General features: G+C 38.8%; 1 protein-coding gene across 2 annotated transcripts in view; it reads right to left on the bottom strand.

Annotated features, from left to right (window-relative positions):
* Positions 1–17,622, bottom strand: part of L2HGDH (L-2-hydroxyglutarate dehydrogenase) — a 43,704-nt gene that overhangs the window by 24,632 nt on the left and 1,450 nt on the right. For both annotated transcript variants that reach the window (XM_027569990.1, XM_027569992.1), the window contains 3 exons: positions 14,658–14,773; positions 13,778–13,929; positions 7,387–7,518 (listed from right to left, as the gene is read on the bottom strand). In XM_027569990.1, the coding sequence (XP_027425791.1) occupies positions 7,387–7,518; positions 13,778–13,929; positions 14,658–14,773 (400 nt within the window). The remainder of the gene's footprint in view (positions 1–7,386; positions 7,519–13,777; positions 13,930–14,657; positions 14,774–17,622) is intronic.

Here is a 17,622-nt window from a genome sequence, read left to right as displayed (position 1 = left end):
GCCCAATGCAGGGCTTGATCCCAGGACCCTGGGATCATGACCTGAGCCGGAGGCAGACGCTTAATGACTGAGCCACCCACGTGCCCCAAATGATTGTTTTAAATAAACTCCACTGAGATTTTCCCAGTAGTGTATCACATGTCATGCACACTCAGTGAGGACTCAGAGTTGTTCTAGCTATTTACAATGTTTGCAGAGTGTTGATCTAATTTGCTTCAGGACTACAAATATTGAATGGAGATTTTATGTGGTTAACTCCAACTTCCTCTTCAGGTAATAGAGAAATTAATAGCCTGAGTTTTTTGTTGTTGTTGTGTTGCTGTTGTTGTTTTGTGGGGTTTTTTGCTTTTGTTTTGCCACTCAAGACATGCTCAAACTCCACAGATGAATGATCTACAATCATACTTATTTAATTTTTTGGAATAAATGTTGAATGTGCGTTGGCTTTTCTAATTCTTAAGAATAGAATATCACACGCCAAGTATTGACTGGATTTTGGTGAATCCTTGGAAACAGCATCATTTTCTGTTCCCTTACTATGTTCTCCCAATCAGTTTTCCCTAAGAGGGTGGTAGCCTGGGTCCCCAGGACAACTAATGCCCAGAAACTGTGTGTAAATGCTGCCATCCTCTCGTCTGACCAGCATGGAACTGGTATTGTTGCAGTTTTACAATAATATCTGATAGTATTATTTTAAATATCTCATTCTTGTAGTCAGCCCCACCCCTACTCCAATACATTTACCTGCTTACCATCTTTTTTTTAATCTGTATTTTTTTAAAAGATTTTATTTATTCATGAGAGACAGAGGGAGAGAGAGAGAGAGAGAGAGAGAGAGAGAGAGAGAGAAGCAGAGGGAGAAGCAGGCTCCCAAGGAGCAGGGAGCCTGACGCGGGACTTGATCCCAGGACCCTGGGATCATGACCTGAGCCGAAGGCAGACGCTTAACCATCTGAGCCACCCAGGCGCCCTACCTGCTTAGCTTCTAAAAGCTTTTGACTTTGTCACCCATCCCTGATCATTAATTCCAAATGGCCAGACCACACTAGGGGTAAAGGCTCACAAAACACGCAATAGTCTCTTGTCACAAATTGAAAGCAACATTTGAGAAACTTGATTCTTGCTTCCAGAATATGAGATCATTTGCCAAACACAGAAATCATTCCTTCTGTCTTGATGTAGTAGATACACATTTAAGATTTTTACATTCAATCTTATATTGCCTGACCACCTCCAAATTCACAAGTCAATGGTCATAATCCAACTTCAAACTATAAATAGTATTTGGGGTACAATAACCTTGGAAACTAACAAGATAATACCAAGAGCTTAGTCACAAAAACTTCTCACCTTACATAAAACTACATGACAAATAAAAGAGGGATAAAAACAGGCTATAAAAGTGCTTCGTATCAATCATTTTTTGGAATCCCAGTATCTTCCTTATTCATCTTATTTTTCCTATTCCCCAGCACAATGCCTGACACACAGAAGGCACTCAAACTTTTACTGAATGAATGAACTTCTGAGGGCTGTCTTTAAACATACTAGATCTCTCTCTGCTCTAGGCCTTCCCTTAAAGGTCTCCCTTCTTTCTTTTTCCTTCTAGTCTTGGTTTTGTTCCTGCTCATGAGATGCTGGTGTGCCCCACTATACGTATAGGTTGGAGGAAGGTGGAGTGAGTCACTGTGGCTAAGCAATTCAACGCCCTGGGCCCAGGACAGGGCTGGTAGACAGGCGGGCTGTCAGCCAGGAGGCTGGGCATGCACTGAACAGGTTAGCAGGTCAGAGCTTGAAATCTGAGGCTACTGCAGGTCAGGTGGCTGGAAAAGAACTAGGCAAGCAGGACATAAAAGGCTGGGAGTTGGAAGTCAGTCAGGAGGAGAGAGGAACAGATGAACGTGTGGTTGACCAACAGTGTGAAAGAAAAGGCAAAAAGTTCATGAAAGCTAAGGTCAGAGTGTGCAGTCAGGATCTGCCCAGAGAGAGAACTGTCGAGAGCTATCCTCCAAAGACAAAGTTTACGAAAATTTCCAAGATGCTTCCCTTGGGACCATTTAATCTGCTCCTTAAAGACATCTGGTCCAAAAAGCCCTTTAGAGCTGCCCTGATAACTTTTTCTTTCTGGAGAGGCTTGAGAAAACAGAAATGAACCCATACTATAGAAATTTTGCCCCTACTCCTGGTAATAGCAGTAGGGTTGAAAGACCAGGAAGGGTTCACTCAGAGACCTTTATGAATAACCATTTTCCACTACATCCACTAAATACATCTAGGCATAGATAATTATAATGTGGCATCACATAAAGTGTCAGATAATGCTAATGTGGCATTATCTAAAGTAGATCAGCTCTGCAGAGGCCTCAGAGAAAAGCAGGTTGTATTTCCTTTATAAGTTACACTCCTTACTCATCTTTCAAGTGAAGGTTCACCTCAAGAAGGCTTTCCTAAACGCCTAGACTAAGCTAAAAGCTTTCCCTTACGTTGATAATGTATCAGCTCTATCAAAGATAGATACAAGACAGTTTATCAACTCTATCAAAATACTTTTCACTGTATTAGAATCTCATGTTCGGCTACACTACACCTTTCTTTAGGCCAATCACCGTATCTGACCCATCCTCATTCCTGCAGTACCTAACACAGCGTTTGGCACATAGTAAAGAAGAAAATGTTGGCTGAACTGAATAGAAAAAATACCAGTTCTGAATCAGATCTGGGGGCAGGGACTCTTAGGAGCTGTGTGACCTTGGGAAAGTAACTGAATCGCTTTCCTCATTTATAAGACACAAAAAGTACGGGTAGACATATAATTTGACTATCTATGTACACATAGCTCATCTACTCATTCTGAGACCTGTGAAGATCACATGGTGAGGTACACAGAACACTATCAAGACTCACCTGATGATGTGTGAAAAGCTGCTTTGTTTGTTTTGTAACAGTCAAGCATGATATAAAGCATGGGCTCCTCTTCCCATTTCTTCCTCTCTCTAAATCCCCTCACAAAGTTCCACCACAGACTATGATTGTTGTTCCAGCTGGCTCTGGCCTCTAATTCAAAGCTCCCCTCTTTCCCATGTCCAGTCCAATTCCAACCTATGTACCAGAAACTTGATTAACTCTCCTAAATTGGCACATTTTACATGCCATTCTTCTGCTCAAATCCTTCAGTGGTTCCCTACTATTTAGACCAGGGGTTGGCAATCTTTTCTGTAAAGAGCCAGCCACTAAATATTTTTCTTCACACGGGACCTATGATCTCTGCTGCAACTACTCAGTTTGGCTGTTTGGTACAAAAGCAGCCATAGACAATACAAAAAATATATGTATTCCTATAAATATTTTTGGACAATGAAATTTCAATTTCATATAATTTTCATGTGTCACAAAATATGATTCTTTTAATTTTCTTCAACCATTTAAAAATGTAAAAACTATTCTTAGTTCATAGGCCATAAAAAACAGGTGGCAGGCTGGATTTGGCCCACAGACCGTACTGCCAACCCTGGCTTAGACCATGTAGCATTTGGCCAAAGCCTGAAAGAAACAGACAGCCAAAATAAGATATTCAATGAATGTGTCTTGTTTTAAAGAAAAAAATCAGTCATTCATTCAAGATCTCAGAGAGACAAGAAATACCTGGAGAAAGGAATAGGGAATAGAAGGTCTAGGTATCCCACAAGGAAAACACTTTGATTATTTTGAGACCCAAGGAAAGGAAAGGAAAGGTGGGATATGCTGGAGCTGAAGACGCTATGACCTCTGGAGGAAGAACTCATTCAACATTATTTGGAATCCTAGGTATTATCAGCCTCTTAGTAACTTTATATTAATTAGGAAAACCTAGGGGCGCCTGGGTGGCTCAGTCGGTTAAGTGTCTGCCTTCAGTTCAGGTTATGATCCCAGGGTCCTGGGATCGAGCCCCCACATCAGGCTCCCTGCTCAGCAGGAGCCTGCTTCTCCCTCTCCTCCCCACTTATGCTCTCTCTAGCTATCTTTGTCACTATCTGTCTCTGTCTCTCAAATAAATAAATAAAATCTTAAAAAAAAAAGAAAACTTATATTTTGGGGTGCCTGGGTGGTTCAGTTGGTTAAGCATCTGACTTCGGTTCAGGTCATGATCTCAGGTTCCTTGGCTCAATCCCCGAATCGATCCCCATGTCGAGCCCTGCATCAGGTTCTATGCTCAGTGGGAAGTCTGCCTCTCACCCTCTCCCTCACCCTCTGCCCCTCCACCTGCCTGTGCTCTTAAATAAATAAAAATCTTAAAAAGAAAAAAGAAAAAGAAAATCATATATTTTGACCCAACTTTACTGTATAACTAAAGATAACTTCAGGGGGGAAAAATCTATTTCTACTTTGTCTTTTTTGCAGAAAGGATTTGAAGCAGCTTCTAAAAACAAACAAGGAACACAACACAATATATACCAGCACTAAACATTGAGCCAGCTAAGTATATTAATTGGAAAAGAAAAAATAAGTTATTATTTGCAGACAATACAACTACATAGAAAATCCCCCAAGGGCGCCTGGGCGGCTCAGTTGGTTAAGCGACTGCCTTCGGCTCAGGTCATGATCCTGGAGTCCCAGGATCGAGTCCCGCATCAGACTCCCTGCTCAGCGGGGAGTCTGCTTCTCCCTCTGACCTTCCCCCCTCTCATGTACTCTCTCTCTCTCATTCTCTCTCTCAAATAAATAAATAAAATCTTTAAAGAAAAAAAAAGAAAAGAAAATCCCCCCCAAATTATAGACAAACTATTAGAATCAATATGTGAATTTAACATCCAAGATGGATGAAAGGTCAAAAATCAATTATATTTCCATATATTTGCAACATACAAGGAGAAAATGAACTTTAAGTAACAATACTATTTATGAGAGTATCAAAAACCATCAAATACCTAGAAATGAATCTAAGAGATATGAAAGACCTCTACACTGAAAATTATAACACATTTTTGAAATGAATTAAAGAAGATACAGATAAATGGATGGATCTACTGTGTTCGTGGATTGGAAGATGCAATATTGTGAAGATACAAATTGTCTCCAATGGACCTAAAAATTTAATGCAAACTCAATCAAAATCACAAAAGGCGACCTTGTGGGGTTTAGCAAAATAATTCTAAAATATATATAGAAATACAAAGATCTCTAAGAACAGCCAAGATAATGTTGAAGAAGAACAAAGTTAAAGGAATTTCCCGACCAGATATTTAAACCTACTAAAAAGCTATGATAATTAAGACATTACAGTAGTGGTAAAAGAAGAGACAATGGAACAGAATAGAGTCCAGACATAGAATCCATACATACAGTCACCTGGTATCACAAAGGTTACAGTGCAGTGCAGTGGGGAAATAATGGTCTCTTTGATAAATGGTGCTGAGTCAATTGGGTATCCAGATTGGAAAAAAAAATAAATGTACCTTGACCTCTACCTTTATACAATGGACTTCAAAAACGTACCTTGACCTCTACCTTCATACAATTATACGGCAATGAAACTACAACTATATGCAACATATGGATGAATTTCATAAATAATACTAAATAAAATAAGTTCAGACACAAAATGAGCACCTACTATATGATTCCACTTAAATACAATTCAAAAACATATGATGTAAGAAGTCAGGATAGTGATTACCCTTAAGGGAAAGGTAGTGATAGGAAGGGGCTTGAGGAGAATATTGGGAGGCTGGTAACATTCTGCTGTTGATCCAGGTACTGGTCACACTTTATGAAAATTCATCAAGCTATACATTTATGATTCTTGTTGTATGTTAGATTCAATTAAAAAAAGTCCAAAAAATCAAGGCAGATAGAAGATAAGAGTGGAAAGATACAATGAAATGAAGAGAGAAATTAATACATAAAAATAAAAATATATGCTTAAGACCCTAGATATCTGGTAGGAGTGGGGCACAAGTGTGTCTCTGAGCTTCCTTGCAGCCACAATAAACACAACAACACAATCAATTAAATGATTCTGTGTTCATAAGATAAAAACAAGTCAGTTGTGCTCAGAAAGAACATAATTATTCTGAGAAAAATTTCTCCTGAAGGTTCTCAAAGATCGATGTTGTGTAGCACAGTGAACAACCTATCTTCTCAACCTCATCCTAACCTCATCCTCATCCAGTGTCAAAATGACCTCCATAGGCTGATGCCATAAAACCAAAGAATAATTCAAAGGGAGTAATTTGGGGTCAAAGAGTAGGATGGGGAGAGAAAAACACTGCAATGCAGGTGTGCCACTTGGGTGGTGTAGATGTACAGGAATAAACGGTCTACATATCCTCCAGAATATCACTCATAAATAGTATTTTTATTTCCATTAAACCAAGCTTTTGATAAGCATTGCCTGGCAGTGAGTTCAAAGTCACATTCTCTAGGACAGGTACCTGGAGTCCAGCTATTATATATTGTCAATAAAATGGGGGGAGGGGCACTTGGGTGGCTCAGTCAGTTAAGCGTCCAACTCTTGGTTTCAGCTCAGGTCATGATCTCAAGGTCGTGAGATGAAGCCCCACATCGGGCTCCACACTGGGCGTGGAACCTGCTTAAGATTCACTCTCCCTCCCCCTTCTCCCCTACCTCTCTAAAAAAGAAAGAAAGAAAGAAGTTTAGACAGTCATTAAGCCATTATATTGTGGTGACTCTACATGATATTTTGCTTATATTGAATTTCTGAAACTGGTATGTTAGCACATACCTCTGCCTCTTCCCCACAAAAATAATGGTGGTGAGGAACAGGAGATACAGCCATTCGTTGGACTAGTTAGTGAAACTGGGGGTAGGACTGATAGCCTCTGAAAGACTATCAAAGAAAGTCAATATGCAGAGTAAGTATTAAATTATTATTCATGTCTCTTTCATAAATAAAAGATCTGTTCTCCCCAGTGCATGTTCTAAGCAAGATATTCTACAACCTACCCTTTACACTCATAGATAACATAGCTACCCTCCTCAAAAATTTCAGTGGCTCCTCATGCCTACTAACTTCAAAGTTATTAGCAGGGATATTAAGTCCTTTACACAAGCCTAATCCTGCCTTTCCAGTCTCATCTGTTATCTCTCCCTACACACCCTGGGAATCAACCACACCTCACCACTCAATGTTTTCCCAATTTGCCATATGGTCTCAGACCTCCTCTTGTCTTTGCTTATGTTCTTCAGATTTGGTATTTTCTCACAGGGAAAGAAGAAATCAGGTGTTCAGAGTTTGTGGCAATGCCCTCTTGTGGCTGTCACCTCACTGTCCCAGAAGAGTGATTCTTGCTTTCTGTAAGTTCACCCTCAGCCTCCATGTCACAGGACTGAGCCCTAAATGAAAATGTCCTTGTGTAAGCATGTATGTGGGGTTAGTGAATCACTTACCCTACAATATGGCTCCTTCTTCTTTATATCCTCCTGTTGGATTAGCCTCAGGCCCTGCACACCATTCTGCAGGCCTCTCTCATATAGGGCTTGAAGTCTGGGAATTTCTTCTTGTTCAACAGCTACTATGAGCTTAAAACAAAAACAAAAACAAGATAAAGAATATGGAGAGTTAAACATATGATCAGCTATAAAACATAAAGTCAATAAAAAATTAAATAAATTATCACATGATTCAAATTTGTTTAATTTTTGTCTACTTCTCCCTTTCTTCATGAACTCAATTTCCTCCTCCATTGAAAAAAGTTGTCTTAGGAAACTGCATTAAAACAAATTTTCCCCAAAAGTAAGATGTAGCCTCAATTTCCACTTCTGCCATCATAGTTGCTCCATGAATCTTGGCCACAGCAGCAACTGTTATCAACATTACTCCCTCAATTCCAAAGGGGAGAGTAGCACAGGTGGCATAGTCTTTACAATTAAAAGAATAAAAAACAAAAAAACAAACAAAAAAACAGAACAGCCTTCTTATTTCTATAAGAGTATATAAAATACCAATATATCAAAAAGACAGTGGCATTCAGTATAATGGAGTATCACTAACAGAACACTATCCATTTTATTTCCTGGAATAAAGTATATTATAAACTATTTACTAATGCATTTTATTGCAGAGGGAAAAAAAAACAGTAAATTAATCAACTTTACTCAGTATTCTTTTTCTATTTATTTCTGGGCAAACTATCTGTCTGAGGTAGTTTCTTAACAGCTACTGACAAAGAAAAGCACAGATGCACATTCACAGGTACATTAGAATTCACAGGCACATTAGAATTCACAGATTGCTATTTCATAGCAAGAAGTCACCAGAATTTCATGAAATAATACTTTTAATCAAGGTGTAAAGGTTATTTAAATCTGCAAATAATTAACCTTAGAAATAGAAGTGGAATCAAGGAACACTATCTAGAAAGTGAAAAGACAACCCAAGGAACGGGTGAAAATATTCACAAATCATATAGCTGATAATGTCTAATATCCAGAATATATAAAAGAACCCTTATAATTCAATATAAAAAGTGTAAATACAATTTTATATCTTGCTTTTTTCACTTAACACTATGTTGGGACCATTATCCCACATTATTTTAAAAAATCGTCATAGCATCGGGCGCCTCGGTGGCTCAGATGGTTTAGCGTCTGCCTTTGGCTCAGGTCATGATCCCGGGGTTCTGGCATCGAGTCCCGCATCGGGCTCCCTGCTCCTTGGGAGCCTGCTTCTCCCTGTGCCTCTCTCTCTCTCTCTCTCTCTCTCTCTCTCATGAATAAATAAATAAAATCTTTAAAAAAAAAATCTTCGTAGCATCTTTAATAGCAACAAGAAACTTTTATTCTTAAAAACTACATGGAGAAGACTTACAAGGAAATATTATGAATAACTGTATAGCAACAAATTAGATAATCTATATGAAATGGAAAAGCTCATAGAAAAACACAAACTTCTGAAACTGACTCAAGAAGAAAAAAAAATCTGACTAGGCCTATAACAAGTAAAGAGATTGGATTAGTAACTTTAAAACTACCCACAAAGAAAAGCTCAGGCTCAAAAGCTTTCTTTACACATGAATGCTGCCATATGGGTGGCTCAGTTAAGCGTCTGCCTTCGGCTCGGGTCATGACCCCATGGGATCGAGCCCTGCATTGGGCTCCCTGATTGGCAGGGAGGCTGCTTCTCCCTCTCCCTCTACTGTTCCCCCTGCTGTGCTCTCTCGCTCTGTCAAATAAATAAATAAAATCTTTAAAAAAAAAAAAAAGAAAAATTAGCTACAATTCTGCATAAACTCCTTCAAAGAACAGAAGAAGAGGGAATACTTCTTACCTAAATCTATGAGGCCAGTATTAGCCTGATATTCAAAACAAACACAGTTACAAAAGAAAATAAAACTGCAGACCAATATCCCATATGAATATTGATGCAAAAATCCTGAACACAATACTAGTAAACTAAGTACAGGAACATATAAAAAAGATGCGACCAAGTGGGATTTATTGTAGGAATTCAAGATCAATTTAACATCCAAAAGTCAAGTATTATAATACACCGTATTAATAGAATATAAAAACATGATTGCCTCAATAGAAGCAGAAAAGGCATTTGAGAAAACCCAATACCCTTTCGTGATAAAAAACATGTAACAAACTTGGGAGCGCCTGGATGGCTCAGTTGGTAGAACATGTGACTCTTGATCACGGGGTTGTGGGTTCGAGCCCCATGCTGGGTGTAGAGATTACTTAAAAATAAAAATCTTGGATGGGGTGGCTGGGTGATAGACATTAGGGAGGGTATGTGCTATGGTGAGCGCTGTGAATTGCGTAAGACTGATGAATAATAGACCTGTACCTCTGAAACAAATAATACATTATATGTTAAAAAAAAAAAAAAAGGAAGATAGTAGGAAGGGAAAAATGAAGGGGGGGAAATCAGAGGGGGAGATGTACCATGAAAGACTATGGACTCTGAGAAACAAACTGAGGGTTCTAGAGGGGAGGGGGTTGGGAGGATGGGTTAGCCTGGTGATGGGTATTAAAGAGGGCATGTATTGAATGGAGCACTGGGTGTTACATGCAAACAAGGAATCATGGAACATTACATCAAAAAATTAATTAATTAATTAATTTAAAAAAAAAAGAAAATAAAAATCTTAGAATAAAAAAGACTTTAGCAATAGACAGGAACTTCCTCAATCTGACAAAGGGCATCTATAAAAAACCTACAGCTAGCATCATACTTAATAGTGAAAAATTGAATGCTTTCTCCTCCCTAAGATAAGCAACAATACAAGGATGTCCATTTTCACTACTTCTATTCAACACTGTATTTATGGGGCGCCTGGGTGGCTCAGTCGTTAAGCATCTGCCTTCAGCTCAGGTCATGATCCCAGGGTCCTGGGATTGATCCCCGCATCGAGCCCCGCATCGAGCCCCGCATCGGGCTCCTGCTCAGCAGGAAGCCTGCTTCTCCCTCTCCCAGTACCCCTGCTTGTGTTCCCTCTCTCACTCTGTCAAATAAATAAATAAAATCTTTAAAAACAGAAACAAAAACAAAAACACTGTATTTGTGATTCTACCTGGGGAAATTAGGCAAGAAAAAAATATATAAAAGGCATCCAAGGGGCACCTGGGTGGCTCAGTCATTAAGCATCTGCCTTCGGCTCAGGTCATGATCTCAGGGTCCTGGGATCGAGCCCCGCATCTGGCTCCCTGCTCAACGAGAAGCCTGCTTCTCCCTCTCCCACTCCCCCAGCTTGTGTTCCCTCTCTTGCTGTGTCTCTTTCTGTCAAATTAATAAATAAAATCTTTAAAAGGCATCCAAATTGAAAAAGGAGTACAACTATCTTACTTGCAGATGACATTATCCTGCATATAGAAAATCCTAAGGAATCCACACACACACACAAAACTATTATAATGAGTTTAGCAAGGGTGCAAGAGAAAAGGATATATGAAAATCAATCATATTCTATATATTAGCAATGAATAATCCAAAATGAAATTAAGAAAAAATTCCCCTCTCAAAAGCATCAAAAAGAGTAAAACACCAAGGAATAAGTTTAACAAAAAATTGCAAGACCTGTATACTGAAAAATACAAAACACTGTCGAAAGAAATGGAAGAAGATCTAAAAGAATGGGAAGACATTCCCATGTTCATGGTTTGCAAGATTTAATATTGTTAAGACGGCAATACTCCCCAAACTGATCTATAGATTCAACATAATCTCTATCAAACTTCCACCTTTTTTTTTTTTTTGAGAAACTGACTAACCAACCCTAAAATTCATATGGAAATGCAAGGGACCCAGAATAGCCAAAATAATCCTGAAAAAAGGACAAAGTTGGAGGACTCACACTTCCTGATTTCAACATATAATAAACAGCCATAGTAACCAAGATACTATGGTATTGGCATGAGGATAGACATACATCAATGGAATGGAATCAAGAATCCTAAACATACCCTCTTACATTTATGCTCAAATAACTTTTTTTAAAAGATTTATTTATTTATTTGAGAGAGAGAGCATGGCAGGAGGAGCAGAGGGAAAGGGAGACTCAACTAGACTCCTCACTCAGCGCGGAGCCTGAGATCTCAGCCTGAGATCACCACCTGAACTGAAACCAAGAGTCGGACACTTAATCAACTGCACCACCCAGACACCCTCAACTAACTTTTGATAAAGGTGCCAAAACTATATAGAAAGAACAGTTTTTTCAATAAATGGTGTTGAGACAACTGCATAGCCACACGCAAAAGAATGAAGTTGAGCCCCTTCCTCACACTATATACCAAAATCAATTTAAAACTGATCATATACTGGAAGTATAGGTGTAGGGGGTGGGGTTGGGGGGCTCTGCTTCTGGTGGCAGGGTCTAGGGAAGAAACAGTAGACCAGTAGACTAGTGAAGGTGGAAAGCCCCTGAAATAGCCAAAGAAGCAGGCCAAGGAAATGAACTAGGAAGATAAGGCATTTAAGCAGAAACAAACAGAGAAGACACTCAAGGGGCTAAAAGTGAAAGCTACAGGAAAGGATCTTCTGGCCATAGTTGGAATTAAGAAATCTGGCAAAAAATAAGCTGCTCCTTGTGCCTGAGGCAATGGTGATCCTTAATTCCAAAATTCCTGTTTACACATCTAGATTATCTGTCATATCTGTTGCCACCTACAGCTAGAATAAAGTGTCCTCTTGGACCCTGTTGTACATTTACGAATACATTTTTGTAAAAAAAAAAAAAAATGTATTGTATAGTGGCTCATCTTCTCTTTAGTTCTTCTCACTCAGCCATTTCTACCTTAGCTCTGAGTCAGAGCAAACCCAGCCTAGAATCCTGCCAAAGTCTACCCATTAATCTTTGATCTACCCCAATTCTGTACCACCTGGAATTAAAGCAACTCATTGGGGTGGGGGGGGGAGGCTGTGATCATAGATCTAAATGTCAGAGCTAAGGTTAAAATAAAACTCTTAGAAGAAAAAAATGTATGAGTAATTTTTCAGGTTAGGCAATGATTTCTGAGATATGACACTAAAACTATAAGCAACAAAAGAAAAAAAGATAACTGGACTTCATCAAAATTAAAAGCTTCTGTGCTTCAAAATATATCATCAAGAAAGTAAAAAAGAAAGTCTATAGAATAGGAGAAAATATTTAGCATTATTTAAAATATTAGTATTACTATTACTATTTTGTTTTATACATAAAAATATTTTAATATTTTAGTAGTGTTTTAGTAAATATCATATAACTGATAAGGGGCTATACCCAGAATATATAAAGAACACATACAACTCAAGAATAGAGACAAATAATCCAATTTTTAAATGGGCAAAAGAATTGAATAGACATTTTTCCAAAGACAAATGAGTGGCCAATAAGCTATGAAAAGATGCTCAACACCATTAATTACTAGGGAAATGCAAATCAAAACCACATTGACCTACCACTTCACATCCACTAGGATTGCTAAAATAAGAGACAGACAGTAACAGGTATTGACAAGGATGTAGAGATACTAGAATCCTCATTAGTTGCTGACAGCCATTTAAAATAGTGCAGAACTTTGAAAAACAGTTTGGCAGTTCCTCAAAATGTTAAAATTGGAGTTAACAAATGACCCAGGAATTTCTCTCCTAGCTATATATCTGAGAGAAATGAAAACATAAGCCTACACAAAAACTTGCACATAAACACCCATAGCTGTATGATACATAATAGTCAAATGTGGAAACAACCCAGATGTCTGTCAACTGATAAAGAGGTAAACAAAATGTGGTATTCCTACACAATGGACTATAAAAAGGAATAAAGTACTGATTCATGCCACAAGATGAATGAACCTTGAGAACATTATGCTAAGAACCCAGTCACAAAAGACAACATATTATAGGATTCTATTTACAGGAAATGTCCAGAATAGGCAAATCCACAGAGAGAGAAAGTATATTAGCGGTTGTCAGAGCTGGGGAGAGGCAGAAATAGGAAGTGAGAGGTATTGGGAATAACTGTTAACAGGCAGAGGGCTTCTTTATTAGGTGATGAATATGTTCTAAAATTAGACAGTGGTAATAGTTGCACAGTTTTATGAATATACTAAAAATCGAACTGAACACTTTAATAAAAGGATGAACTGTATGGTATATAAATTATATGTCAATAAATCTGTTACTTTTTAAATTACAAGGAGTGAGTCGTACCACCTTTTCTAGTTATTTCCTAATATTAGATTTTGAAAATTACATAAAGAAAGAAAAGCAGTTTTTTTTTTTAACTCAACATTAAACATCACTAAGAAAATGCTAGTTATAAGTAAGTCAAGGCCCTAGCAAAATGCTTACCTTGCCACATTGTTTGTAGGAAATTCCCTTTTGGTTACAATACTCATAGATGAGGGCTGCACCTTGCACACACAATTTAGCTTTCAGAGATTCAGGTTTATAATAAATTCCACTATGTATGACACCACTGTTATGTCCAGTCTGGTGAACAGCTACCGGACAAGAGAAAGAGGGTAAGAGTAACTACACAATGGATACAAAACCTACAAAGTGGAGGAACAGACATAGTTGAAGCCATTAGAGACCACATTATTGAACATTCTGTCTGAGTTCATTCTTACAGGCAGGGCACCGGTAACTTCCTCTACTAGCCATCCCTGGTGTCCATGCCACATCCCCCCAGCCCATCTTTGATTTCAGTTTCAGTTTTCAACTCTGGTGCACAAACCCACCTCTCACCACCAGCAAACCACTTCAAGGGCTCACTATAGCTCTGGGCATTCTGCATGCCCATTCCTAGCAAGTGGAGGAGTGAGGGGAGAGAAGACTATGCCTCAACATCCCAGGGGTAATCATCAGCCAGTAGAAACATGAGCTGATGAATAAATGAGCACAATACTTAGAAATGATGATGTAGCTCCTCAGAGGCCCCAGAGGAATCAAGCTCACAACAGCAACCATGATAAAGTACCCTCCTGTGGCTTTTCCTCCTTCCTGGTTTACTCTCCACATCCCCTCGCTCCTGCCTCCTAAACAACCTTTCAAATAAATCACCTATGTGATTTATTTGACTAGAACTCAAGTTCTAGTCCTTGGCTCTGCTTCATGGAGAAACCTAACCAGGGTACTAACACCAACATTCAACATGAAAGATGCAGGATTGAAGAAATGAGCAGGTCTTCAGGTTAAGCCCAAAGAGCAACATTGATATTATACATACCTAAATCTTTCTCCTTTTCCAGAACACCAATGGAAAGTGCTGGATGTCGCAGGATGAGTGCTCTGGCAGAGGCGAGGCCCACAATTCCGCCACCAATAATGACTACATCAAATGAACTTTAAGAGAAAGTCACCTTTAAAGTAATGCATGTTTACAGTAGATCTCATAAAACTCCGTGTGCATAATTTTCATCATCGGTGAACAGTTAAACTATTAATTTGTAATCATGAAAACCAAATATTTATTGGGCTTTATGTTATTGGCTTCTTAACAGAAAAAGCCTTTAAGAATTAGAGGCACTGCTGGGTCAGTAGTATAAACAGCTACACCCAGCAGGCAGGGTAACTAGTTACCTAAACTGCTCTCCATCTCTAAATCTCCACAGCCCTCTGTTGGGGCTGGCTGCATCTGTGAATACTCTGTTAGGCATCACACTCTTCTCTACCATCTATTCATTTGAAATTCAAGGGCAGGGGCACCTGGGTGGCTCAGTCTGTTAAGCATCCGACTCGGTTTCGGCTCAGGTCGTTATCTCAGGGTCCTGGGATTGAGCCCCGTGCTCAGTAGGTAGCCTGCTTGAGGAATCTTGATCCTTTCCCCTCTGTTCCTCCCCCTGCTTGTGCATGCAGGCTGTCTCTCTAATAAAATCTTTAAAAGAATAAATTAGGAAGGGCATGTATAGTCTATCTAATTTAGCAATGAGAAGCAGAAAAGTCTACCTTTAGCACCTACCTCATGGCGAAAAAATCTAGTCTTAGAGGAACACGGCCAATCTTGCTTTTTCTACACCCCACCTATTTCATCTCTTCCTGAATTAAATTATTTTGATGCAAATCCTAAACATTACCTGTAAATATTTTAATATGTTATTTCTAAAAGGCCTCTTTAAAACATCCCCACAATACCAGTATTCTAATTTTTTAAATTATTTTTTTAGTTTTTTATTGTTCTTGTTTTTTAATTTTAACTGGCTCCATGCTCAAAGTGGATCTTGAACTCACGACCCTGAGAGTAAGAGTCACATGTTCTACCAAGTGAGCCAGCCAGGCACCCCCAGTATTCTAATTTTCAAAAAATCTACAATAAACATTTTATATCATCAAATATTCACCATAAAACTTTTGGAAGAAAACAAAGGAGAAAATCTTTGGGATCTAGAGTTAAGTGAAGTAGAAGACACCAAAAGCATGATCCATATAAAAAAAATCGATAAATTGGACTTCATCAAAATTAAAAATTTTGTTCTGCAAAAGACCTTGTTAAGAGGATAAGAAGACAGCTAACAGACTGGGAGAAAATACTTGCAAACCACATATCTGACAAAGGACTCATATCTAGAATATATAAAGAACTCTCATATAAACCATTTAGAAAATGGGCAAAAGATACAAACAAAACATTTCATCAAAGAGGGAAGATATATAGATGGCAAATAAGCACATCAAAAGATGTTCACTACCATTAGTCATTAGGGAAATGCAAATTAAAACTACAAGGAGATATCTCTACACCCCTATTAGAATGGCTAAAATTTTTAAAAAATGGTAACACCAAATGCTGGTGAGAATGAGGAGCTGGATCACTCACACACTGCTGGTGTGTGTAAAACAGTACAGCCACCCTGGAAAAAGAGTATAGCAGTTTCTTAAAAAACTAAACATAAATCTTTGCCACTATGTAACACGCTCCACTCCAGTCAGATAGTTGCTATAGGCCTTGATGGTAGCACAACTTCCTTTGTTCTATTCTCGCTCGTACATAGGAAAAACAGATCTTTGGGCTTATATCTTACCCAATTCGGGTCACATCATTGGTCTCCCACTCTTCCTCAGGCCATTCTTTGGATTGTTGAAGATGTTAAAAGATATAATGGTCTCTTTTTGAGTCCCAAATATGGACTCCACTCATCTCAAGTCTTTCTGTAAGGGAAATTCTAATATTCAGAACCTGGATCCCAGGTGCATGACTTCATGTTTTATACTCTCTTGGGAAGCTCTGGTGTACTTTTCTTTTATAAATCAATACCCATATTTCTCAATGGATATTCCTTGTATGGCCCTACATTAAAAAACACGCCTACAGGGGTGCCTGGGTGGCTCAGTTGGTTAGGCACCTGCCTTCAGCTCAGGTCATGATCCTGGGGTCCTGGGATCGAGCCCCACATCGGGCTCCCTGCTCAGCAGAGAGTCTGCTTCTCCCTTTGTCCCTTCCCCTGCTTGTGCATGCACTCTCTCTCTCTCAAATAAATAAAATCTGTAAAAATAAATAAAATAAAATATAAACCATGTTTACAATGAAAAAAAGTTAAGCATGTACTAACTAAATATGTCTTAGCAACTACACTCTTGGGCATTTATCTCAGAAAAATAAAAACCTATGTTCATACAAAAACCTGTACATAAATGTTCACACGTTCACAGCAGCTTTGTTCATAATAGCCCAAAATTATAAACGGTCCAGATATCCTTCAACTGGTGAATGGTCAAACTGTATTACATCCATACCATGAAATGCTACTCAACAATTAAAAGGAACCCACTCTCATTATAGGCAACACCATGGATGAATCTCAAAGACATTATGCTGGGGCGCCTGGGTGGCTCAGTCGTTAAGCATCTGCCTTCCGCTCAGGTCATGATCCCAGGGTCCTGGAATCTAATCCTGCATCGGGCTCCCTACTCCGCAGGAAGCCTGCTTCTCCCTCTCCCACTCCCCCTGCTTGTGTTCCCTCTCTCGCTGTGTCTCTCTCTGTCAAATAAATAAAATCTTTAAAAAAAAAAAAAAGACATCATGCTATGTGAAAAAAGCCAATCTAAAAGGTTATATATTGTGTGACTCCACTTATAGAACATTCTCAAAATGACAAAATTTTAGAGCTAGAGAATGGATTAGTGGTTGCCAAGGGCTAGGAAGGGTGGAAAGATGGGATGTGAATATAAAGGGATTGTAACACAAGAGATGTCTT

The sequence above is a fragment of the Zalophus californianus genome, chromosome 6, assembly GCF_009762305.2.
Source record: "Zalophus californianus isolate mZalCal1 chromosome 6, mZalCal1.pri.v2, whole genome shotgun sequence".
Lineage (NCBI taxonomy): Eukaryota > Metazoa > Chordata > Mammalia > Carnivora > Otariidae > Zalophus > Zalophus californianus.
The sequence above is the reverse complement of the archived record's forward strand: the minus strand, read 5'-3'. Positions and strand labels throughout refer to the sequence as shown.